Below are 25715 nucleotides of genomic sequence, written 5' to 3'. Positions count from 1 at the left end.
GAGTAAAATGCGAAACTTTACAGTGAGTTAGGCATTTTTAGGCGAATATTAACAAATTAGGCTCTAATAACCGTTTTAGGGCATTTTAGGGCACTATAAAACTCTTTGAATACCTTTCAATTTCCATGAAACACAAATATTAATAATTATTTTTACTTTTCTCCTAAAGAAACAAAATAGGCATTTGCCCTAGAATCCGATGTCTGGTTATGTGTCATGTGATGTGATGTGTGGTGTGATGTGAGATGTGTTGTGTGGTGTGATGTGATGTGTGATGCGATGTGATGTGTGATGTGATACGGTGTGTGATGTTATGTGATGGGAAGTGTGATGTGACGTGTGATGTGATGTGTGGTGTGATGCGATGTGTAATATGATGAGTGAAGTGATGTGTGATGTGATATGTGATGCGGTGTGAGTTTGTGATGTGATGTAATGTGTGATGTGATGTGTGACGTAATGTATTACGTGTGATATGATGTGGTGTGATGTGTGTGATGTGATGTATGATGTGATATATGTAATTTATGTGTGACGTGATGTGTGATGTGATATGTGATGTGTTGAGTGATATGATATGTAATATGTGATGTGTGATGTGAGTTGATGTGTGATGTGATGTAGCCTATGTGTGATGTTACGTGATGTGTGTTATCATGTGTGGTGTGATGAGATGTGTGATGTGATGTGTGATATGAGGTGATGACATAATGTATTGTGATGTGATATGATGTATTGTGATGTGATGAGATGTGATGTGTGATGTTATGTGATATGATATGATGTAACTACTGAAGCTTTCCTGGCGACGTGATAATTCGAAATTTTCTCGGGCTTCCAGCCAGGTCATAAGGCATGGCATCTCTTCTGCGATGCACGAAACGACACACTAAGAAATTCGAAGGCCTAATCAAATCTACAGAGTCAGTACCGCCATTAGAGACCAGTCGCATCATAAACAACCTCACGGACCAGCAACTAGATGAGGCCACCACATCAGTACTTGCCAGGGGTCTCAACTTCGCTCCCGCTCCAAAGAAAATTCCGGTCGCAGACATCATTAGCAGTATTGAAGGCGCTATCTACCAGCTCGCACCAGACAGCGCGGAAGAAATACGCCGAGAAGTTGCCAGGGCTGTTACCAAGGCCACCATTGCTAAGCCCAACATCAGCCGAGAGGAGAATAGAGCCTTGCAGATGCTTGGGAAGAACGACAACTTAGTCGTTCTGCCAGCGGATAAGGGAAACGCCACAGTCATCCTTTCCTCAACGCAGTATCAGGAGAAGATCGATCAACTGCTGAATGATCCGGCCTATAAAATTCTCAAGAAAGATCCCACCAGCTCAGTAGAGAGACGCACCATCCAGCTAATCAAGAAATCCAGTCTCCGCGCCGAGAGTAAGCGGTTAGTTTCACCGTCAGGCAGTATACCACCCAGGTTATATGGTCTACCCAAGATACATAAGCCGGAGGTACCGCTAAGGCCTATAGTGGATGCGATTGGCAGCCCTACGTATCGCTTGGCCCGCTATCTCACCAACCTGCTGCAACCACTGGTGGGTGGGTGCGTACATCATGTGAAGAACTCTACACAATTTGTACAGATCCTCGACAACATCAAAGTGAAACCGTCCGACCTTCTAGTCAGCTTCGATGTAGTGTCCCTCTTCACCAGGGTTCCACTCTCGGAAGCCATGCTACTGCTTTCTGATCAATTTCCACCTGACATCACGGAATTGTTCCGCCACACGCTCACCTCCACATATTTTCTACAGAACAACACCTACTATGAACAGATAGACGGAGTCACCATGGGTTCTCCGCTTTCACCAGTCATCACCAACTACTATATGGAGCATCTGGAGCATGAAATACTAGCTACAACGCCATTAAAGCCTACACATTTCTTCAGATACGTAGACGATACGTTCGTCATCTGGCCTCATGGACAAGACACATTACCAGATTTTCTCAGGCATATAAACAGTCTACGACCCCAGATCCAGTTCACTATGGAGGTTGAAACGAACGGTAAACTCCCATTTCTGGACATCCTTATCTCCAGAAATAACAACGGATCTCTTGGCCATGCGGTATACCGTAAACCCACACACACCAACTTGTACCTGAACGCGAATAGTTTCCATCACAAAGCGCAGCGGATGGGCATACTTAACACACTGGCCCATAGAACAGTCTCTATATCGGACCCGGAGCAATTAGACACTGAATTTCAACACCTGAAGCTCGCCCTCCAGCAGAATGGATATTTGGCTAAAGACATCACGGCCTCTTTGAATAGAGCAAGACACAAGAAGCAGCAGCAGCAGCCCATCACGGACTCATTAGAAGCGGAAAAACCAGCCACAGCCTGCCTACTATTCACAGGGAAGTTGTCGGGAAAGATAAGCAGACTGCTCCACAAGCATGGAATAAAAACAATCCACAAACCTCCGCCAAAAATCAGGAACAAGGTCAGATCAGTAAAAGACGATCTAGGCCTCAGAGTACCAGGGATCTACCGCATCCCGTGTGAATGTGATGCGGCTTACATTGGACAGACTGGACGCACAATAGCGACGCGTCTTTCGGAACATCAAAGAAGCATCAGATTAATGCAGCCCGAAAAATCCGGATTGGCTGAACATTGCATTGAAAAAAGCCATAGGGCTAATTTCAATAACACGAGGTCCTGGTAAAGTGTGCGGGCTATTGGGATAGAAGAGTAAAAGAAACCCTGGCCATAGCGGCGGAACGCGGTAACCTGAACCAGGACTCGGGTCTCCAACTAAGCGCGGCATGGGCACCGGCTATTAAATTTCTCACTGCCCGGACGATGGGCCGTCATCAGCGGAGGACACATGAGAACTCGCCCGCCGAGCCCACCGTGAGACCCAAGGTCATTCAACCGGAAAGCACAAAGCAAGACAACATGTCGGCAGCGTTCTCGCAGCGGTCCGCACTAATAACAGCCAATCGGCGCACAGCTCCTCGGCTGATTCCCTCTGGCACTATAAATTAAGGAGCTAGGTACCCTCAGATATCATTTAACCCTGAAGATGAGGAAGATGAACATCCTCGAAACGTCGGTGGATCACCAAATTATGACCTGGCTGGAAGCCCGAGAAAATTTCGAATGATATGATGTGTTATATTATGTTTGATATGTATTATGATGTGATGTGTTATGTTTGATGTGTGGTGTGATGTGAGATATGATGTGTGGTGTGATGTGATGTGTTTTGTGATATGATGTGTGTGTGATGTGGGATGTGATGTGTGATGCGATGTGTGATGTGATGAGTGATGTGACAGGATGTGATGTGTGATTTTTGTGATGTGTGATCTGTGTTGTGATGTGATGTGTGATGTGATGTATGATGTGTGATGTGATGTGTGATGTGATGTGAAAATGGGCTAATATCGATGACTTTTAATACTTTTTCGTACTTAATTCATGAGTTTTTTCTATAATATGTGCGTAATAAACTATTAATTATCTCCAAATCATTTGTGGACCTGTAGATACATTTTTCATGATTTGACTAATTTTAATTATCATTTTATTTTTAAAAAATCAGTGATCGATGTTACCTCATATGATGGGGTAGTACCGCTCAGCTATTTAATTTCCCTCATGATCGCTGTTAAACTGTTGAAGGAGTTTTACGAATCAATAATTTATGTTTTAAAAATGATTTAAAGAAAAATCTGTGATCAGTGTTAACTGTTAGAATAGGGTAATACCGATCACCTATTAAATTTCCCCTATCATCACTATTAGATTATCAAGGTGTTATACCGATCAGTATTTTAAATTTAAATAAATATTTTAAACTTAGGGCTTACAAGGAACAATGTAGCAGGCTATATTTGGCCAATTTTTAAGATTACAAAGTTTAGCAATCGTGGAAATCCGATTTTTGCATTACTCCCATATTTGTTTTCTTTCACTACTCCAACATATGTCTCATGCTGCCTTCTGTAGATGAAAAAATGCCACATCAAGTGGCTGACATGTTAAGTGAGTTGTATTAGGTGGTAAGAACACAAATCTTATATTGTTTTCTTCACATAGCTTTATTATATTTATGGACAAATGACTAGATAAATTAAAGTCGATCATTACTTTAGGCCATTGTAATTTCTTTACATAAGGGAGAATCTTACAAAACCAGTCCTCAAAACGTCCTAGGTCAAACCAACGGCTTTCATTGCGACCATATTCTGCACCATTAATTGCGCCTTCTGTCCAGGTATCATAGAGACGTGTGCTTCTGTACACAGTGAAAGAGGGAGGTACCGTGCCTTCTACAGCTGTCACCACCAGAACACTAATACTTGTTTTAGAGCTATCCAAAATTTTCATTGGATGTTTCGAACCTCGCTTAACTATGACCTTACTCTGCCCCAGGCCATCAGAAAAATTAGTTTGATCGTATTTTATCAAATTTGAAGGCTGAACTCCATTCAAGTCTCTTATAAATGATGAAAGAATTGATTCATTATCTCTCTGGATCGCTTCCTGTTTTCACTCATTCTGCTTGAGAGCTTCTTATTCCTAGTTAGGAATCCATGAAACCACTCATTTCCAGCACGATTATTCGTAAATCTTTTCTTCACTTTTCATTTCCGGTTCAAGTAGTCCTGAACAACATCTCTTACATCCACTTTCTTCAAGGGAAATCCCCCCAGTTTGCACATGGCATCAGGCCTTCTACAAGATATATCTCTCTTCATTGTCACTCAAAGCTTGAGAGCTACCTACTTTATTTTTGTATTTGTTGTTCAATTTGTTATTGAGAGTAATGTAAGGAACGGCACATTGCCCTGAAGCTTTCCTAATGGACAATTTTCCATTCCTTACTGCCCGAACAGCATTATCCAAGTCAACTGGATTGTATCTAAATCTCTGTGATGGTCTTGATTTTTTTTTTGTATAGGTCCACCCACGATTGGTGTTACCCTGAAAATTTTCCATTTCCCATATTAAGTGTTTTAATTTTAAGTGACTACGTTCTAATAATTTTCCAACTTACAAATAATGTAAGTAACTAATTATACAACACATTTTAACTCTCACCTACCCTACAAACCTTTGCAGCGAAGCAGTAGAACTGAAGTTACACAAGGATATTGTAGCAAGCAGAAAACTATATATGATATGATGTGATGTATTGTGATGTGGTGAGATGAGGTGTGATGTGATGTGTGATGTGATGTGTGGTGTGATGTGTGACATATGTGATGTGATGTTTGATGTGATGTGTGATGTGATTTGATGTTTACAGAGGTGTTTGAATATTAGCAGAAAATGTTTTCGTAGAAGATCACAAATATAAATAATATAGTAAACAAAAACTAGAATAACTTTATACTAAGCTATGTAAACACCAATATTGATTAGGCCTACGTATTGCTTCTTTTTAGTCTATGTTGAAGTGGGAAAAGCAGCTCACATCCCCTTTCAGCAAACATACAAGTATTTAGTTCCGATGATTCAATTAATCTTTGAAAGGGTTTTGTTATGTTGATAAATGTGCAACAGGAAGCAGACAGTTCACCAAATTTAGACATTACTGATGAAAGAAGAGAGGAACGCAACAGAGGAGAAGCCGATAAGCGTAAGAAATCAAGGAAAAGATCAAGGAACACACAGAATTGGAAGAAAAATATAAGGAAAATAAATAGGCAGTTGGGAAAGGCATACATATCAACTGCTAGGAAAGAATTAACCTGTAGGGTATTCAAGTACAAAGACTGCTCCAAATGTCCAAGGAAATGCCATAAAAAATCAGCGAAGCTGAACGAGAAAGATGTTTGAGGGATTTTGATTGATTGATGAAAGATGTAAAAAAAAGAGCGACAGTATTTAGCACCACTTATTAAGGTGGTATCGAAAGCAAAAATTCGATCTACTGGTGTTCAGTCACGACGAAATGCGAGTCAAACATATTTTTTTGCTTAAAGACAGTTGTGAAGTTCAAGTCTGTCCGGGATATTTCCTTAGCACATTTGATGTGTCAGAAACATTTGTACGTAATATACAGAAGAAAAGAGATAGCAGCAATTTGATTTTGACTGGAAACAGCAGAAGACATCTTCGTTCAGGCTTAAAGAGACCCGATGAGACAAGATAAATAATATGAGATCACATCAAATCGTTTCCTCCTGTTCTGTCACATTAATGTCGACAGAGTACTACTAGACAGTTTTTACCATGCTATCTGAACGTACAGATAATGTATGATCTCTACAGAAAGGAGTGTCAATTAGAAAAGATTATCCTAGAAAAATGTTGGCTATACAGGGAGATATTCAACTTCGCTTTCCATGTACCAAGGAAAGACGTCTGTGACCACTGTTACCATTTTCAAAATCTCTACAAAGAGAGGAAGAGGCACAGCAACAACAGCACTCCGAACACTTAAGTAGGAAACAGTCAGCCCAAAATTTTGAAAATGAAATGAAAGATTGGGCCCTAACAGGAGAATGTAATTTGTTGGAATTTAATTTGGAGATATGCCCAGCTATTACTGTAACAGCTATCTTCTACAAAAGAAGATTACCTACATATAACCTCACTGTGTACAATGCTGCTACTAAAAAAGGCCAAAAATTATATGTGGCATGAAGGTGTGGCTAAGGGAGTGTGAATTGAAATAGCATCATGTGTATTTCAAGAACTCAGCAAGATTGCTGATGGTCATCCAGTCTTTCTTTTCCCCGATACATGCAGAGCACAAAATCAAAACGCCAATATGTGCACCATGTTTCTTCATGTAATCCAAAATCTGAATATTCCTGTGATAGACCAGTGCTTCTTTGAACCCGGTCATTATGTAATAGAGTTCGATTCAGTCCATGTAAATATAGAGAGAGCCGCAAAAAATATCAACATCTATGATCCCTCAGGATGGTTTACTGTTGCCCAGACTGTCTCAAAGCAAAAATTGTACGAAGTTATTGGAATGCATCAGAAGGACTTTTTGGATTTCGGTGCTATGCAAAAGGAGCGTCTGAAAAATACGAAAGTTGACACTGAAGAGAACCAGGTACAATGGCTTAAGGTAGTCCGCCTCCAGTATCACAAAAGTGAGATTGATCAATTTTTTTTCAAACACAGCAACGAACAAGAATTCAAATGCTTGCCACTTTCCAGAAAATTCCGAAATTCAGACACACTCTTTCAGGTGGAACCAAATATCATGGGATCCTCAAATTACAGAAAGAAAAAGTGAAAGATCTTATGGATCTGTGTTCTTTCGGTATAATCAAAGAACAGTATCATGGCTACTATAAAAGTCTTCTAGAAGAGAGAGTTGAAATATCAGATGGTGCTGCCACAGATAATGACAATAATATTGAATAAGGAAAGAGTAAAAAACGTTCAAAGAGTGTAATCATTGCTGAAGTTAACCAATCTGGATTTATAAATATGAATTGTAATTTGTGCATTTACATTAAAACTAATTTTTAGTGTTACTATATTGTAAGAACTGAATGTGTATCTCCACCGTTAATAATTAAAGTTTGATTTGTTTAGAGTCATAAGAACATATCTCCTCGTCATTCTTATCAAAGAATGTTGACACTTAAATATTAAAGTATTTTTTGAAGTTATGATGTCAAGTGATTGCTGCTGAAACTTATTTTGTGAAGTCATGACGCTTTTTCAATAAAGTTTTTACCATTTTGTTTAAATGCATAAAATACCGGTACTCTTAAAAATTCCTTCTTCTCTCCTGTAAAGTTGATAAATTGGAGTTATGTCCTTCTGGTTCGAAGCACCACAACTTCGAACCTTACGAACTACAGACGCAGCAGAATGTTACCACAATGGACTGCAGTATAAATTTTGTAAGACATATCCACCTATCTTCATAGTCATAGATATAGTAAAATAAAAATATAGACTACATGTGAGGTACTAAACTGCCAGAAATAGAAATGGGAAGAACAGTAAAAAAAAATGGGATGGACAAACATGTAAGGAATTGTTCATCTTGAATCAGTATGAACAATACACTTCTAACCTGGGGTTTCGTTGATTTCTTGCACTTCAGCCTGTATCCTGTTATTTAGATCCTGGCTAGAGTGTGGTCTTGTTTGGTCTCGTTTGGTCTCGTATGGTGTGCTGTTTCTGCTGCAGTCAATAATTGGTCCCTGTTTTTTCGAAGATGGAAATGAGAGAACTGTTATGGTGAATGGTATCGACAAATGTTACAGACATTTAGATGCACACTAAACAGGGATGATATGTGGTTTCAACAAGATGGAGCTATGGGCCATACTGCCAGACACATACTGTGATTGTTGAGAAATTTCTTCCCAGGATGCATAATTTCTTGGTTTGGAGATATCAATTGGCCGGCTCGATCTCCAGATCCAACAGCTCCTGACTTCTTTTTGTGGGTTCACCTCAATGCAAGAATGTTTCAAAGCAAGACCACACTCTATCCAGGATCTGAAGAACAGGATACAGGCTGAAGTGCAAGAAATCAACGAAACCCCAGGTTTATTGCAAAGTGTCATGAACAATTTTCGTTTAAGATTACAATAGGTCATAAAATACCAAGAGAATCACTTGAAATGTGTAATTTTCAAAAAATGAAAACATTCCAACAAATTGTATTATTCAAGCTACATACTGTGTTATTTTTTTAATTTTTAAACCTTATAGTCCCTTTACAACAGCATGTTGAAACTCGTCAGAACCAAATGCCGGACCCAGCATGTACATGAGGTCAGTCCAATAAGTCACTTCTCCTCTATGCTGTCCCTAAGGTATGATTTCTTAGTGATGAAAATTACCTTTCAGGAATATGAGTAGTTACAGGGAGAATTGTCATTATTTTGAACAGATTATGTATCATCGGAAGTAAGTCACTGTTATAATGTTGCGGAGCTTCAACAGCATTTTTTTCTTTTTTTCTGGTGGATTCTGGGGAGGGTTACCCCAATCTTCCACTCTCCTTGCTGCGCAAAGACTAATGGTTCAGTAAGAAAACGAATGTATGAAGAACTTAGCCTTCAAAAATGATGTCTCACAACAGTTTTACATTACAAAATATGCCACAAATAATATTCTTGGCTCTTTAATTTTGATCACAATCCAACAGCTAACAGATGAGTTATGAGTGTTATGACAGAGTCCTTCAACTTTCAGATGATCCATCAAAGCAAAGGAATTGGGAGAAAGAAAATCTGGGAGAAGGTTTCATGTAATGACAAAAAGAAACAATTATTTTTTCAGGTACTTTTATTATTGACGTCCACAGTACGTCGGTAACCACACAATTTGGTACATAAACATTGCTCAACACATTTTCTAATATTATTAATATTATTATACAAATCAAAGATGAGAAAAAGTGCCAAGCCAAGCTTTACTCATTTTTTAATAATATGAAATGTGTATGGCTGCTACAAATTGTAATGCTTTCAATGTTTCATCCTTACATCTTAAAGATTACTTCATAGTGATATACATATATGTAAACGTAAGTAAGAGTTAATCATTTAAGCACTTGTTAACATGTACAAGATCAACCAAAATCGGGGATACTGGAAAAATTAAATAATTGACATGTCAATTTGAAATCAAAAACGAATTAGTACAAATACTTCCATATTTTTTTAATTGTAGTTTTTGATTTCGCCCATTTGTATGAATCTCATTTTATCTCCTTAAAAAAATTCAATGCAAATATTCTGTCATGATTATTGAAGGGAGAGGGGGACAAACAGCCACGATTTTAAATTCGGGAATCCAAAATCTTTTGACATCTCAGTCACAAAAGTTGTTTTGACTGCTGAATCACATTAAATATGTGAAAGCCATTTTTATATATTTTATTGTGTATTTTAACCGGTATTGCACAATAATCATGAACAACAAAAAATGATTTTGCATGAAAAAATGTTATACAACTGCCAAAATAAAAAAGATGAAGATGAGATATTTAATAGTATTATATAACAGACTTGCAAAGAAATACTGGCATATCACTTCACAAAAAGAAGAGAAAAGACTTTTTCCCTTTGCCCCTGTTCTTTGAATAATAAATCAATAATAAAAAATAAATATTGTAAGTTTCCACAACCCAAAACAAAAAAAAAAAAAAATAGTTTTACGTTTAGAGAAAGGGAGATTTATTTTTTGCCTTAAAAATCTCTCGCATCTCAATAAAACGTAAAGCATACAGAAATTAATATTATAGTGTTATATAACCTTATTTTACAGAAATCACACAATATATCACCCATGCCTATATAATTATTACCCTTTCATGGAAAACAGGAAACTATACATACAAATTATTGGGAGAAAAATAGTTATATTATTTCATACATTACAAAATAATAATAAATCAAATTATTGCATAACTATTAATTGCCATAGTGAGGGCTCATATAAGAATAGGTTAGGATAAAGTTGAAATAGTAATTCTCTTTAACTGAATGATTTCAAAAAATTCTATGGAAATGGCCGATCATACATACAAGAAAACATGGCGAACAGATTGGCCATTCTGTGATCATGTTACCTTATTCAGAAAGTACTACAATACAGGCCAAGTGGCAGATAAACACAATTGGCAATATAGTCATTGTATTAATATTATCTATATATCAATTGTTATTATGACTACAAATAGACTATATAGTCAGAATGTGTTTACGAGGGGGGAGGGGGAAACCTGTACTGTCGTTAATGAATTTTCAGTCAGCTGATTCAATAGTAATCCGACAATATTTGATAGTCTAGGGCCAATGAAGGAAATATAAAAGTATAACTGGTTAAGCGAACTACGTGAATTAATATAAGACTTAATCTAAAATGATAAACATAATTGTAACAGCTGGTTTATACAGGATAGATTCTTTCAGGAAGAATTTTAAAACAATATACAATGAGATGAAAATGATTTTTAATTGTTTTAATGATATGACACACAGCCTTTCTTTTATTATTTTTAATTATGTCATGGGAATCGGGAACCATTTTTATCATTTTCCAGATACCGTCCCCCACATTTAGATTGACTTCATCAGTAGCATTTCGTGAAAAATGAAATACAAAACTGCAAAATATACCACTGTTTTATACATTGACAATCCGTTCTGAATGCAAGAATCACAATGAAAAATTGACGTCCTACTACTATGTTAGTCTCAATAGGGTGTAGCTGACACCGCAAACTAATTTAGAATCTTCTGAACGCATTTCATTTGTCACGAAAATCTATTTAATCTGCTTATGTAAAATCTGGACAGATGTTTCAGTCCAGTATAACAGACTGGTATAGGTCTTCGAAAATGTTAGCACTAGAATTAAATCTATCATTTTCGTCACTTCATCATATGATTAATAATAAAACAACATGGTGTTTCGTCCCCTACATAATGAAGCTTTTTATTGATAGACAAAGAGGGTATATTCATCGATATCATCAATATGAAATATATTTTTCTTCCATATTATCTGAATATGTAATTAATTTGATCCCAAAACTGTCATTTGTGGCAACATGTACAAGTATATATATAGCTTATAATAATCTATATAAAAAGGCACTTGAAGATTTTTGGAACTGACCAAAATTCTCTTTCTTTATATCATTAATATTGTAAAGTTAAGCTCTGATAAATTATCTGGTTTTGGATTTTTTTTAATAATCATAAGGAAACATATTCTGGCAGTCCAAGTAATTTTATTTGAAAATTTATATAACATTTCTTTTTTTCACCTCCCATTTTATTTTTTAAAGACATATTTTCTATGAAGTCGCAAATAAAATAATCTTCTTAAAAAATAACACAATTCTTTGCAATAACTTATACTTGAATAGATATCTTAATGCTGTACAATTTTGATAGAATAAATTATTTTCTGTGTTATAATTGACTTCAGAAATAAGTGTATTAAAAGTGTTATATTAAATATTATTTTTTTATTATTATTATTATTATTATTATTATTACTATTATTATTACTGTCAAAAATTACTTCCTGAAAATGGTGATGGTATTAATAAAGTTTTAGACCATATTACGTTTTAAACAGTAAACATACATAAAACTGATTTAATGTGTTACTGGGGAAATTTTCATAAAAGAGAAAACGAAATTAGGAGACAAAATAATCAATTCCATAATAACTTGAGGTTGTGAAGAGAGACTCACGCTTACACTGTTTATGTAGATAAAACGAATATTTTGTCCATAAAAACACACAAATTTGACAAGTTCAGAATGAATTCTAACAGGCTGGCAGTAGTATGTAATTAATTCTTTGAATCATAACTAAAATGGACGACTGACTTCCCAAATATGCTCAACTTTTAGCTTGTACATATACTTGAGAACTAATCATTCCTCAAGAAACTGTGTTCTAGTATACATTCCTCATCTGCTTTACTTGATTTACATCTTCATTATATGTACTCAACATGCAGTGAAACATGACTATACAGTAGTGGCATGCAGTACATGGAAAGCAATGCTTCCCTTGTTCATAAAGCGAAAAAGAAGAAATTTATTGCAGAAATTATATTTTAATCGTGAGAACTATGAATTCTCTAATCTTAAAATGCCACAAAATTCTTTCTGAGCGCCTGTAGTGATCGAAGCAGATTCGTTATTCATATTCTTAACTTGAGGTGCCTATACTGGCCGATACTGTTTCGTTTATTTCTGTTCGATGATTTTGCTGCTAGAGGAAAATTGCTTTGGTCTTCAAATATATTTAGGTGAGTTGGCTGCTATTAGGTTTGTACTACACATATAAAAACTTATATTATTGGTTCCCTCACATAAAATTGCACCGCACGCCACTGCTATACAGGGAAGAAAAACACCAGTAACATCAAGTGCGCCAAAATGAGATTTCTAAGGTAAATAAAAGGCTGCACTAAACAAGATAAGTAAATAGTATAAAGCTGGAAGGGAAGTGAATATAATACAAACATTGAGAGATAAAATGCTAAATTACAAAGTAAACTGTCTGCCCTATGTAAGCAGAAAGATATCAGACATCAATATATTCCAAGTGTTACAATATAATCCGAGAAGAGAAAAAGTCTTATTTGGCCACATAAGACATAACAGGAATCATGAAGCACAGAACAGGACTGCCAGCCTAAAGCACAATAACAGTACTGGTATGATGATGATAGTGAAGATGAAGATGAAGATGATGATGATGATGATGATGATGATGATGATGATAATAATAATAATAATAATAATAATATTTAAATTTACTTTAAATTTCTGAATAAAATTTTTATTGAGATCGATCACTGAAATTTAACGCTAAATGTGGTGAAAGGAAGAAATGAAGTAGAGGATTTGATATACACTCCTCAAAATAACAATAATCAGTGCTTTTCTTCTGGAGGAAAAGGTGGCGGAACTCTTTGTAGAATATATTATAGCAGATGGGGAGATGATTACTGTCCAGTGCACGGGAATTTTGTCGTTTCGACATCCTTTTCGTCCAGCTTTAAGGTTTTCAAGGCCTTAGAATAGTTCAAAGAAAAATTATATTAAAAAAGTAATTATTAACACATTTCTTAGTTCCATAATGAAAAATACAGCAAAAAGGTGCCGGAATGCAGTTCCAGTGGGTTCCACCAGAAGAACAACACTGACAATAACAATTAGATTCTAATATATGTACTGGTATATTATATTGTATACACAACTGCACATATGTATGTATAAACAGCTATATAAATATATAAATATGTTGTTTGTACATACATTAATATGTTGAGGACTGGACTACCATAAGATATTTCATGAAAAGTCAACAGTACGGCATTTACCCTCTTTGTCTCTCTAATATCACAAAGCTGCAGCTACTGTAAGCTTATCCACACTGAAGCTCGGAATAATAATATGTATAATTATTAATATTATTATTATATGAGCAGACGCACATTGATCGCAATTGACCTAATATCAGCCTTTCTAAATACTTTCTTCTTTAAATACTTAAATTCTATTTTTATATAAGAATACAGACAAAATTTTATGTATTTCTTATAACTTGAAGGTTATTACATACATTATTATCTCATCTCATGGGCCAAAGAAAGCAAAATAGTTAGGACCGACTGTATCAAAAGAAGTTATTTTCATTGTTGACTATATTAAGACGAAAATAATCTTTAACAAAGTACTTAAAACCAGAAACACGACAGTTACTCAGCCATTCAATTCAGTATCTTGATTTTTATATATGACAGCTCAATTGACAAAATGGATTCGAAAAATGAATTTGAATTTCAACAGGGATCAGAACAGTTAATACTGTGTGTGCCCGTGAAAGTTGCAATGCATTAATTATTTGGCACATTTGGGTATTTGATTCTGAAAGTCAAACCATCGTGAGTCTTTCCTTTCATGCCAAGTAATTCACATGACTAATAATATCGACAGTATGAAATCTGTCCTCCATCATGACTCACTCTGTTGACACATTGTACTTAAATAATGAACCACTATTCATATACTGTAATAATATATCCTTACTGTATTAACATATCAAATAAAGTATCTTGGTGTAGATTTATAACTCACTGATTTAATTTACTTCACAACGTAGAATAGACTATTCTCATTCTTAAAAGACGAAACAAATATGGTTAACATATATTTTCATCTTGTATACAAATTCTCCCATGGCTGCATGTAATTTGGATTAATTATAGATGTTTACTTTGATACAAGTCGTTCCTTGAGGTTTTTCTTATTTATTATAGCCTAAAATTGACAGAGTAGACATTATGGAAACTGGTACAAGTAAACTATTAAAAACACACAAGTTGTTTTCTATATAAACCAAAAAGAAATGTATATATATCACAGACTTCAGTTAGCTGGTGCACCATTTATTGAGAATTTGAGATAAACATTAACCACATAGAACATCAAGGTTTGGTACCGGTAATGCAACAAGAATATTATTTAATGTCCCAGTTCAGTCCTTCACTAATACGTAAATTATAAAGCATCAGAAATAATGTATTATTATAATTCTGTTTGGACAAAAACACAAGCGTATGTCTTTACATGTAATTCCTCTAGCTGTTCCTCTAAAATAATCCATCATGAATTTTTCAGTAAATAATTACTTATTTCGATTAAAAGAATTATCAAACGCCAGGAAGAACAAAATGTCAATGTAATGCATTTTTTTTTCAATATATACAGGTTTATGATTCACTGAAATATTTTCAGGTAACATGCAATACATTATAACAAGTTGAGAGTCTAGTGAAAAGCTGATAAAATGTAGAAAGACCTGTCAAGTTTCGTAACATAGGTACAATGCATTCAATTTTAGTAAAATAAATTTTAGTCATTGTAAATTAAATATTCATGTTACAGATATTTGTACAAAAGATGACTTTTTTTAATTTACATAAGAGAAAAATTCCTTTCAAGATGAAAATATTAGTAGGCCTACTCAGCAAGTTGGAGAATTTTTAAAACATTCAGAAATTTTGTGTGGAACTTTAGAAGACTGAACATAATTCACACCAAACCTTGATGTGTAAATAGTTACTTCGGAAAGTAGGATGTTGAAATCATGATGATTGGTTGACGTACACAGATACATAGTCTCTTATGAATCATATTAGAAGTTAAATAACAAAATGGTAATGCCTTTAGTTGGTAACTCAGATGTTATGCATAGATGGTTGCAGTACACACACAATCAAGAAATTTATGTTTTATTACAAATGCAACTCGATATTTCATGGAAGAGTGTGAGAGGAAAGGAAGTTTGTGAGAATGGAGTCTGCATCAAAAAATTTTCTTACATTTAACACAGTGTTGTGAAAAAAAGGAATCAACATGTGGGAAGTCACTGTAAAATACGAACTTTTTCATCTTTGTATCAGCATTCTTGGAACGTATTTTCTGAAGTTTTGTTACAAATGAATACAAATTTTTAAAAAATCTCTTTATTGTATATTTTGTTAAGGTCAAATTTGATGTCGGTAAATCATATTTTCTCTAAAGATTCCTAAATAAAAGAATGTAAAATATAATATGCAAATTTATTTTTAAAATGCTTAAAAAGTTTTATTCATTGTAAGACAATCATAAGTGAAAAATATGCTTTTTAATAAATCATATAAAAGTTTCATTTGCACATTATATTATTTTGATGCTATAAAATAGTCATTATTTACCAAAATTGTACAAATACTACAAATTTATGACTTGAACTTGATATCTTTGAGTAAGAAAATATCTTCCTATAACTTGATAATATTAATTACAATATGCGTCAACTTTTATTACTTATAATCTGTTCTGTTTCTGTGTATTATGGTAATATTACACATAGAGTAATAATGAGATTGAAATGTCACTCTGACTATAATCGAATTTTATTATTCTAGTGCTAAAAAAACTATCACAAATGTTTACTGCAACTGACTGTAGTTTGACATCATTGACTTAGCCACTTAATGTATGAAATAAAAGAATCAGAAGCTAAAATGACAAAATAACACATTCTACTGGCGTAAAATGAGTAACAAAAGGAGAGAGAAAATGTTGTTTTTCAAATAAAATACAAAATTATACACAACTGCCTAATTTTAAAATACCCTTATTACATTCATTTCTATATTTCTGAAGGGCAATCAATACATTTAAATTTTATTGAACTGAAAATTGTATTTTAAAGACTGAAACCGAAATGAAATACTTTAAACATATTTAAGTGCAAGCTGTCTGGCAAAGATATTCTTTACAACTTCCGCAAATTTCCTACCCCAAACAACCACTGCAATTATAACAAAATTTTCTGTGCATAGTTAAGAAGGGATGACAGGAGAATGAACGAATCTGTAGGAAAGGCATTGACACTCACGAACGCAAGTTAAGCAGCTGTCACACAAAAGATCTGTATCATGTTAACTGTTATTTGGTCGAATTGCAAAATTTGTTTGTATCCGGTTATTGAGATGTTAATTCATTCTTTTTGTGTTTTTCTTTTATTTCTTCTCAAAAATTCTAAAGCTCACATACAGATACGCGCTATGAAAAGAACTACCAAGCCTCTTTGTATAATATTCACAAATACTGAGAATACTTTGAGAAAAAGCAGAGAAAATGTTTGTTTTCTTGTAAAAAGCAAGCACACAGTTTTTTATATTATTTTCTTTTTTGGAATTGTTTCCACAGATGATTTTTCCTACTAAGATTCTAATGCTACCCAAAAATTATTTTTTTTAGCTTTTGTAGGTACACAAAAAGCATTGATACACATTTCCAAAAAAGAGGAGAGAAAAATAATTTTTAGATTTTTTTCCACAAGTGTTTCTTTGTCATGATTCATCTATTATTATATTTTTCAATTGATAATTCTGGAAAATATTCTCAAACACATTTAGAATAAACTGTCTTTCTTCAGTAAATTTTTTTTCCGGCACTTGATAGAATATGTTTAACTGTGTTTTGTTTGTGTTTAAATATTATTTTATATACATATATCTAAATGCATATATAGGTATCTATGTGCCCTATACAAAGGCTGTTAATATTTCTTATATAATATTCTTATTATCCTTGTTATATACTGTTTTTGTTATGTAATTACAATATGGACCTCTGGTAATTTTTTATTATTTTTTTTTTTTTACTTTATTAAAACAATTGTAACTATCCAGGTCTCTGCCACAGGTTGTGGACCCACACACTACTTCTCTGTACATATCATACACATCTTATAACAACTTTGCTTTACACTTGAAAGCAATTACCTCTTTCTTTGCTGTTGTGTTGCATTAAAGAACAAAGAAAGAGAAAAAACTAAATGTTTTGTAGTAGTTCATCCGTTGTGTCGTGAAATCAGGATAACAAAGCACCTTTAAAGCATCGCACTATGCGAAGGAAATAAAATAACTGTGAAATTATCATAGGTTCTTTCGTCCTTCATCAATACACTTCAACCTCTCGATTATAACAACATTTGTGCACAAGAAATTGTCCACGATTCTTCTGCACTTATTCAGTCAGCAGGAGCATTGCTTGTGTCTTTAATATCTCAAGTAACGCCACCTGTTTTCATTCAGATATCGCTACGACTCCAATGACGCAATTAGGCTATGGAACACAACAGACTGTAGTTCACCAAAGATGGACGAATGACCACAGGAGTACTGATGCTGATCAGCAGCATCAAGCATCATGGGACCATTGTTGTTGTTGCCAGAAGTAGTGCCACTATTACAATATGCACCACTCGTGTTACATGACGATGGCAACATCACTTTACTGTCAAGAGAGGGCAGATTACTGCTGAACCTGAGATGAGGATGGGCGCTGTCCTCGCTAAGTCCCACCAAGCTGTCTACTGTTGTTTGCAAAGGTGTCACTACTGGCGAAACACAAGTTTGCTCACTAGTCCTGACACTTGCATCACTTGATGATGCCCAACAGGGGGGAGATGGCGTTGTCCTCGTTATTGCAGACGATGCCGTGGCACTACACAACAACAACCTTCTCTGAACATCTTCATTGTCTTCGAGCACAACCTCAATGTCTTCCTGGTCATCCAGGTCAGTGGCACTAGGTTCGGGGGATGTTCTCACCAACCTGTCACAGTTGACTGCGACATCAGAGGGAACAATACAGGATGTATCCTGTTCTATTGTCCTCAACTCCAGCTCCTTGACAGGATCTACATCAATGAGGTCTTCAGTTTCATTACTAAACCTACGACGTTTACGACTGTTGGACATTGGTTCCTCGAGGAGGGATGGAGATGGAGATGCTGAAGAGGAGGGTGAATTTGTAGAGTTTTCAATGATGGATGACTGAAGACCCGTTGAAGATGCTGACAACTCTAACTCTGGAGGAGACACTATGTCGATGTCAACAACATTTACATCCTCATCCTCATCATCTGTGTCATCAATAGAGGTAAGCATCCTGGGGGTAGGCGGCATGTAGAACTGGCTGAGAACATCATGAACATCACAGTCCTCTACTTCGTCAAAGGAGCGTTTTCTTGAAGTGAAGGCACTAGCACATCGATTTGTGCTCGAAGAGGTGTCTTCGATTTCAGGCTGACTACTTGTTTCAATGCCAACAGGAAGAGTCAGCGCACTGTCTGTTTCGCCACCCGTCACATCCACCACCAGGTCATCCATCGTCTCGTCACAGAGACAGTCCGGATTTACTAGCCTCTGGCTAACATCCGAGGTTTTGCCGAAATCTTCACAGGAGTCGTTTGACTTTGAGTTTGTCGTGCTCTCGTAGGATGGGGACGTCGACATATTCGGTGCTGCAGAGGTCTGGAAAGGAGAAGTGTTCTCCTTGTCAGCATCGTTAGAAAGTGGTGAAGGTAAGTCATGGATGGAAGGAGATATTATTGAAGCAATCTCGTCAGTTGACGTCCTAACAGAAGAGGTACTACAGGTGTCTTCCCTGGAGTCCTCCTTCATGGAGAAAGGTAAGGATGAGGAAGTCGACGAAGGAGTATAGCAGCGGGGAGGATACGAATGCAACTGTTGCTTCTGGAGTTTCTCTTCCCTTGCCTCTTTCTGAAGTCGCTTCATTGTATTGTTGATGAGAACTGAACGACGAAGGGAACTCTCGGGGTCTTCGATTTTCTTGAGCTTATTGATAGAGATTTTGAGCACTTTGCGACGTTCCTCTTTGAGTCTGTACTTGGCACTAATCATGGTTGGCCTGGATTTACCACCGCCACAGAAGCTTGAGCCGTAATTGCGTGGCGGACTCGATGTCCCGAACAGCAGGTCGTCGTCTGCAGTACTAGTAGTGGTGGATCCTCCATTGCAACTGCTACCGATTGTCGAACCCACAGTCTTCATCCCTTCTTCTACGACGCCAACCGCGGGATTTCGCGAGGAAGACGTCGTGTTCTTCTTTGTGGAGTCCTCACTTTCGCACGATTGACTCTCGCCACCTGCAACAAAGGACATATCACAATGTAGTAGTAGTAGTAGTAGTAGTAGTAGTAGTACGAGTGGTTTTATTCAACAACTGCAGAGTAGTTCAGCGTCAAAAGTCAATACACGCGGAACATGGCCTCTAAGGTTATGTGCCGTAAATCTACGACACGAAACTGAAGCTTTACTTCCCTCCCTGAGGAAGCCATGCCAAGGATTTTACTGCCCTCATTCAGCCGCGACAGCCACTAGACTAACGAGGACGGAATCCGTGAAGGGTAACTAAGTACAGACAAAGAATAGCAGATAGTGTTCAGAAAACAATTTCTATAGGATTCTTGACTTGCGACATTTTAAATTAATCGTCCACTGTGTTTCTAGCTGGCCAAGAGTTACCAAAACTTACGAAACACAATGGTCACAAATGATACAATAATTAAGAGAATCTATTTCTTGACAAAGAACGCGATTGGACATTTTCACTTGAGTTGAGTTGTATCTCTCTTTCTTTGTTGAATTACTTTATAAGCATACGCAATTAGGACTGCCTATAATTTACCTAGTTAATGTCAGTTTGGATCTAACCACCAACTTCTTTTGTTTTATTTTGCGGAAGATTGTTTAAAATTTTTTAAGTTTGGTTATTGCAATGAGTTTACTGTGGTTTAAATTCTTAAAGTTTGGTTATTGCAATGAGTTTACTGTGGCTTAAATTCTTGAAGTTTGGTTATTGCAATGAGTTCACTGTGCTTTAAATTTTTGAAGTTTGGTTACTGCAATGAGTTTATTGTGCTTTAAATTTCTGAAGTTTTGTTATTGCAATGAGTTTACTGCTGAACCACCATAATTTTAGAAACATACAATATATACATGAGAGGGATGTTATGATCAAAACTCCAACATAAACAAGACCGTCTGACACGTACGATAATTTATTAATCCGATTCTTTCAACATTCGATATCAAGTAGACCTATTCAGAATCATATATCAAGTAAGGGAATATCACAAAAAGTGTACTAAAATATATTAAAGCTGCAGGACTATTTAACTAACTTCGTCCATTGACCTTAATTTGTATCCATCTTTCTTCCTTCCTTTCTATGTGGTTGGCCGTGAGTTCAACCCCATCTACAGCAAGGATGTATGTTTGTTGTCGATGTGATGTCTTGAGGTGCTCCAGCACCAAACTTAACAATATTATTGCTCATTAACAATATTTGTCGTTTAATTAACATTCTTTTACTTTCTTTTCAAACCAAGTTCAAATGCTAGAATATAACATGGGTCTATGAAGGGGAAATAACATGAAGTCTTGCATTTATTATTTGTTGCAACATGATAAACAAAAGTAAAGCCTGTGAAAAGTGTAGCAAAGAAAGATTAAACGAAAATAGACACGATGAAGTTTGGATAAGGTTTTTATACTAAGCAAGTAATACCTGCTGTTGATTTTAAAATCATATATAACTACCGTAAAATATTTTAATTAGGAATCGAGTGATTGCAACTTAGAGACCTCTACTAACTTTTGATTTATTTATACACTTCTGTTACAGATTTATTGTCTTTGGTGTCACATTTAAATTATTATAAAGTTGAATTCTAACATTTATGCTTTTTTATTTTTAGTAGGTATGTTCAGTAACCTTTATTTGAAACAACGATTCAAAGTCAGAATAGGAAGAAATGTCAGAAGGAAGTGAAATAGGGAGAGGAGCACAAGGATGCCCTTTATCACCTACTCTGTTCAACATCTACTTGGAGGATTTGGTGAAGAACTGTTTTCAGAACATTGGAGGAATGATAGTAGGAGGAAGAAGAAGAAAGTGCATAAGTTTTGCAAATGATATGGCGTTGTTAGCAGAAGAGAAGACAATACTAAGGGATATGCTACTGGAGCTGAGTGACAGCTGTGAGCAGTATGGAATGAAGATAAATGCCAACAAGACGAAGACCATGGTCATAGGAAGAAAAATAAAGATGGTAAACTTGCGAATTCTAAATGAGGCAGTAGAGCAAGTGGACAGCTTCAAATACTTGGGGTATATTATAAGCAATAACATGAGCTGCTGCCAAGAAGTCAAAAGGAGAATAGCAATGGCAAAAAGGAGCATCTTCTGTGGACCTCTGAAGAAAGAACTGAGGAAGAGACTAGTAAAATGCTTTTGTGTGGATTGTAGCATTGTATGAGGCAGAAACATGGACATTACGACGAAGTGAAGAGAAGCGACTAGAAGCATTTGAAATATGGATATGGAGGAGGATGGAGCGTGTGAAGTGGATAAACAGAATAAGAACGAAGCTGTGTTGGAAAGAGTGGATGAAAAAAGAATGATGCTGAAACTGATTACAAAGAGGAAAAGGAATTGTCTGGGTCACTGGCTGAGAAGAAACTGTCTTCTGAAGGATGCACTGGCACGGGAGAAAAGTTCGGAGCAGAAGAATATATAAAATGATAGACGATATTAAGATATATGGATCATATGATGAGACAAAGAGGAAGGCAGAAAATATGAAAGTCTGGAGAATGCTGGGTTTGCAGTGAAAGACCTGCCCTTCGGAAGAACACTATGAATGAATCCATAGACCGATAAAACGGGGTAATTTTAATACGACTCCAGTTAACTGAAGCACGTTTTGATTGCTCCATTTCATATTCTCAAGATGTAAAAAAAAAAGAACAGACGAAACCGTCTTCCTTAAAATTGATCACACCTTAAGTCGCCTGAAATGACACGGCTTCATCTGGCTGAACTCGATAACAATTGATATCAATAATCAATTATCAACTGTAATCGGTATACACAAGATCTTACTTGTCACCGCACACGCACGGTTCGAGACATCGCACGAACTGTTCACGACGAAAGCAAAAAAGTTCACGAACGACACGTCATTTTGTTAATAAACAAAAAAAAAATATATTCTTGAGCGCAAACTGTTGAACAAGCTGTTACCGAGAACTTTCCGTTGTGGACGCACCCTCAGGTGGAAAAATAACATAGAAAGACTATTGCAATTTATGAGCGAATGTTGAAGCCAATGGTAACAAAAATCGGAACTACATCTCATGTGACACATCCCGATCGATATTACAGGTATCCATTACACAAACAATATTATTAGTAGCAGTATTTTTCATATTGCTCCGGAAAGGAGAGAGTAATGATTTACCAAGTTTAAATGAAATGGTTACTTTAATATTCATACCACATGTGGTTTTTGGTTTAACATTATTAACTCATGCATATGAATACATTAAAGTGAAAACAAGTGACAACACACTCCTCTGCTAGCCGATCTGTTCACGGTGACTTGCGTGTTTATTAGATTCAAACGTAACAGGATCGCCAACGTTTAATCACTGACATCTGTATCCGACTGAAATTCTAAATCGGCTATTATAGCTCAATAATAATAGTAACATGAGCTGCTGCCAGGAAGTCAATAGGAGGATAGCAATTGCAATTGAAGCTTTTAATAGAAAAAATGAGCATCTTCTGCGAAGCTCTCGAAAAATAACTAAGAAAAAGACTAGTGAAGTGGTTTGTATTGCAGTGTAACATTGTATGTGGCAGGAACATGGACATTACGACGAAGTGAAGAGAAGCGACTGGAAGCATTTGAAATGTGGATATGGAGAAGAATGGAACGTGTGAAGTGGATAGACAGAATAAGAAATGAAGTTGTGTTGGAAAGAGTGGGTGAAGAGAAAATGATGCTGAAACTGATCAGGAAGAGGAAAAGGAATTGGCTGGGTCACTGGCTGAGAAGAAACTCCTACTGAAGGATGCACTGGAAAGAATAGTGAACGGGAGAAGAGGTTAGGGCAGGAGAAGATATCAGACGATATACAACATTAACATATATAGATCATATGAGAAGACAAAAGAGAACGGCAGAAAATAGGAAAGACTGCAGAAAGCTAGGTGTGCAGTGAAAGACTGCAGAACACTGAATGAATGAATGAATGAATGAATGAAGTCCGAAAAAAAACACAATAATGAAGTAAATTAGTTTTCGTCTCCTGGAGGAGAAGTAAACCACTGAATGAACAATAATGATATAGAAATCATACTATTTCTTGATCTGGATTCGCAGGCTAGTTTTCGAATTACGATGGATTCTAATCTGTGTTCAGCTCGTATGTTGATGCATGAAAATTACTTTGCGTCCATGGAGATTACTATTCGGATGTGTTAATTGTTTGATAATGAGTAATTGGACACCAAACAGGTAGCAGTGTTAAAAGGAAGTTGATAGAACTTATTGAAAACGCATTTAATTAGAGTTAATGAAAGAATAGAGTTTCTTAGGAATAAAGAATAAAGTTCCTTAGGAAAATATTTGGAGCTAAGAGGGATAAGTTACAGGAAAATGGAGAAAGTTACACAACGCAGAAATGCACGCATTGTATTCTTCACCTGACATAATTAGTAACATTAAATCCAGATGTTTGAGATGAACAGGGCATGTAGCACGTGTGGGTGAATCCAGAAATGCATATAGAGTGTTACTTGGGAGACCGGAGGGAAAAAGACCTTTGGGGAGGCCGAGACGTAGATGGGAGGAAAATAGTAAAATGGATTTGATTTATTTTTATTTTATTAGATTACTTTAAGACGCTGTATCAACATCTCAAGTTATTTAGCGTCTGAATAAAATGAAGGTGATAATGCCGGTGAAATAAGTCCGGGGTCCAGCACCGAAAGTTACCTAGCATTTGCTCGTTTTGGGTTGAGGGAAAACAACGGAAAAACCTCAACCAGGCAACTTGCCCCGACCGGGATTCGAACCCGGGCCACCTGGTTTCGCGGACAGACGCACTGACCGTTACTCCACAGGTGTGGACAAAAATGGATTTGACGGAGGTGGGATATGATGATAGGGACTGGATTCATCTTGCACAGGATAGGGACCGATGGCGGGCTTATGTGAGAGCGGCAATGAACCTGGGGGTTCCTTAAAAGCCATTTGTAAGTAAGAAAGAATAGAGATGAAAATGAAACGGAAGGGAAGGAATGAAATTGTAAGATAAGGGAAGTGAAGAGAGAATAACTTTTTCGAATGCCAGGAACTTGGCATCGAATACTGGATCTTCTGAATATGAAGCTAGCAATATTCTATTAGTGAACTAGAAAGGGTCTACACGAGGGTAAGCGGAACCTGCGGAACTCTTAAAAATACACCCCGAAGTCTCCGGGAGTAACAGAAACATGGCTGTAAGTAGAGGATAGCTCCCCATATTGTTTCCATCTCACAGCGAACTCAACCCCACCTTATGACGCCACCGCATACAATCCTAGGGTCTTCATGTATTATTCATACGACAACACGGACTATTTGCCCCGCGTGTGTGGGGGAGGAGGGCGGAGAGAAGGGGGCGAGGGTCACAGAGGAAGTTGAGAGGTTACCGCCATGCTGAGCACAGGGGTGGGTGGGGTGTGCGACTTTTAGTTATAATGAAATTTGGAAAGGAGAGGTGAGGGTTTACAGGACACCTGCGTCTTTCCAGGGTTCCGGTGCTTTTATATCTATCATCTGTTACTGTGCCACTCCCTCCACATGCGAACCATGTAAGTGAATAAATCTGAACCAATTTATTCTACACATACCAATACTCATGGCTACTGAATATAAAGATTTTCCTAAAATGCTAATATGATTGAGAACGAGTCCCCCTATGTGGCTAAATCGGTGGGGTTGCTGGTTTGAGATTCGGCGGGTCCGGGTTTGATTCTTAGTAGGCCTAAGGGAGGGGAT

The 25715-nt window shown here is 36.4% G+C and overlaps 1 protein-coding gene across 2 annotated transcripts in view; it reads right to left on the bottom strand.

Moving 5' to 3' along the window:
* Positions 1 to 9245: 9245 nt before the first annotated feature.
* LOC138709222 (uncharacterized) overlaps positions 9246 to 25715 on the bottom strand; it is a 385380-nt gene continuing 368910 nt past the window's right edge. For both annotated transcript variants that reach the window (XM_069839826.1, XM_069839825.1), the window contains exon 2: positions 9246 to 19967. In XM_069839826.1, the coding sequence (XP_069695927.1) occupies positions 18115 to 19872 (1758 nt within the window). In that variant the 5' untranslated portion in view covers positions 19873 to 19967 and the 3' untranslated portion in view covers positions 9246 to 18114. The remainder of the gene's footprint in view (positions 19968 to 25715) is intronic.

Source organism: Periplaneta americana, chromosome 11, assembly GCF_040183065.1.
Source record: "Periplaneta americana isolate PAMFEO1 chromosome 11, P.americana_PAMFEO1_priV1, whole genome shotgun sequence".
NCBI lineage: Eukaryota > Metazoa > Arthropoda > Insecta > Blattodea > Blattidae > Periplaneta > Periplaneta americana.
This window is presented reverse-complemented; position numbering and strand designations above follow the sequence as displayed.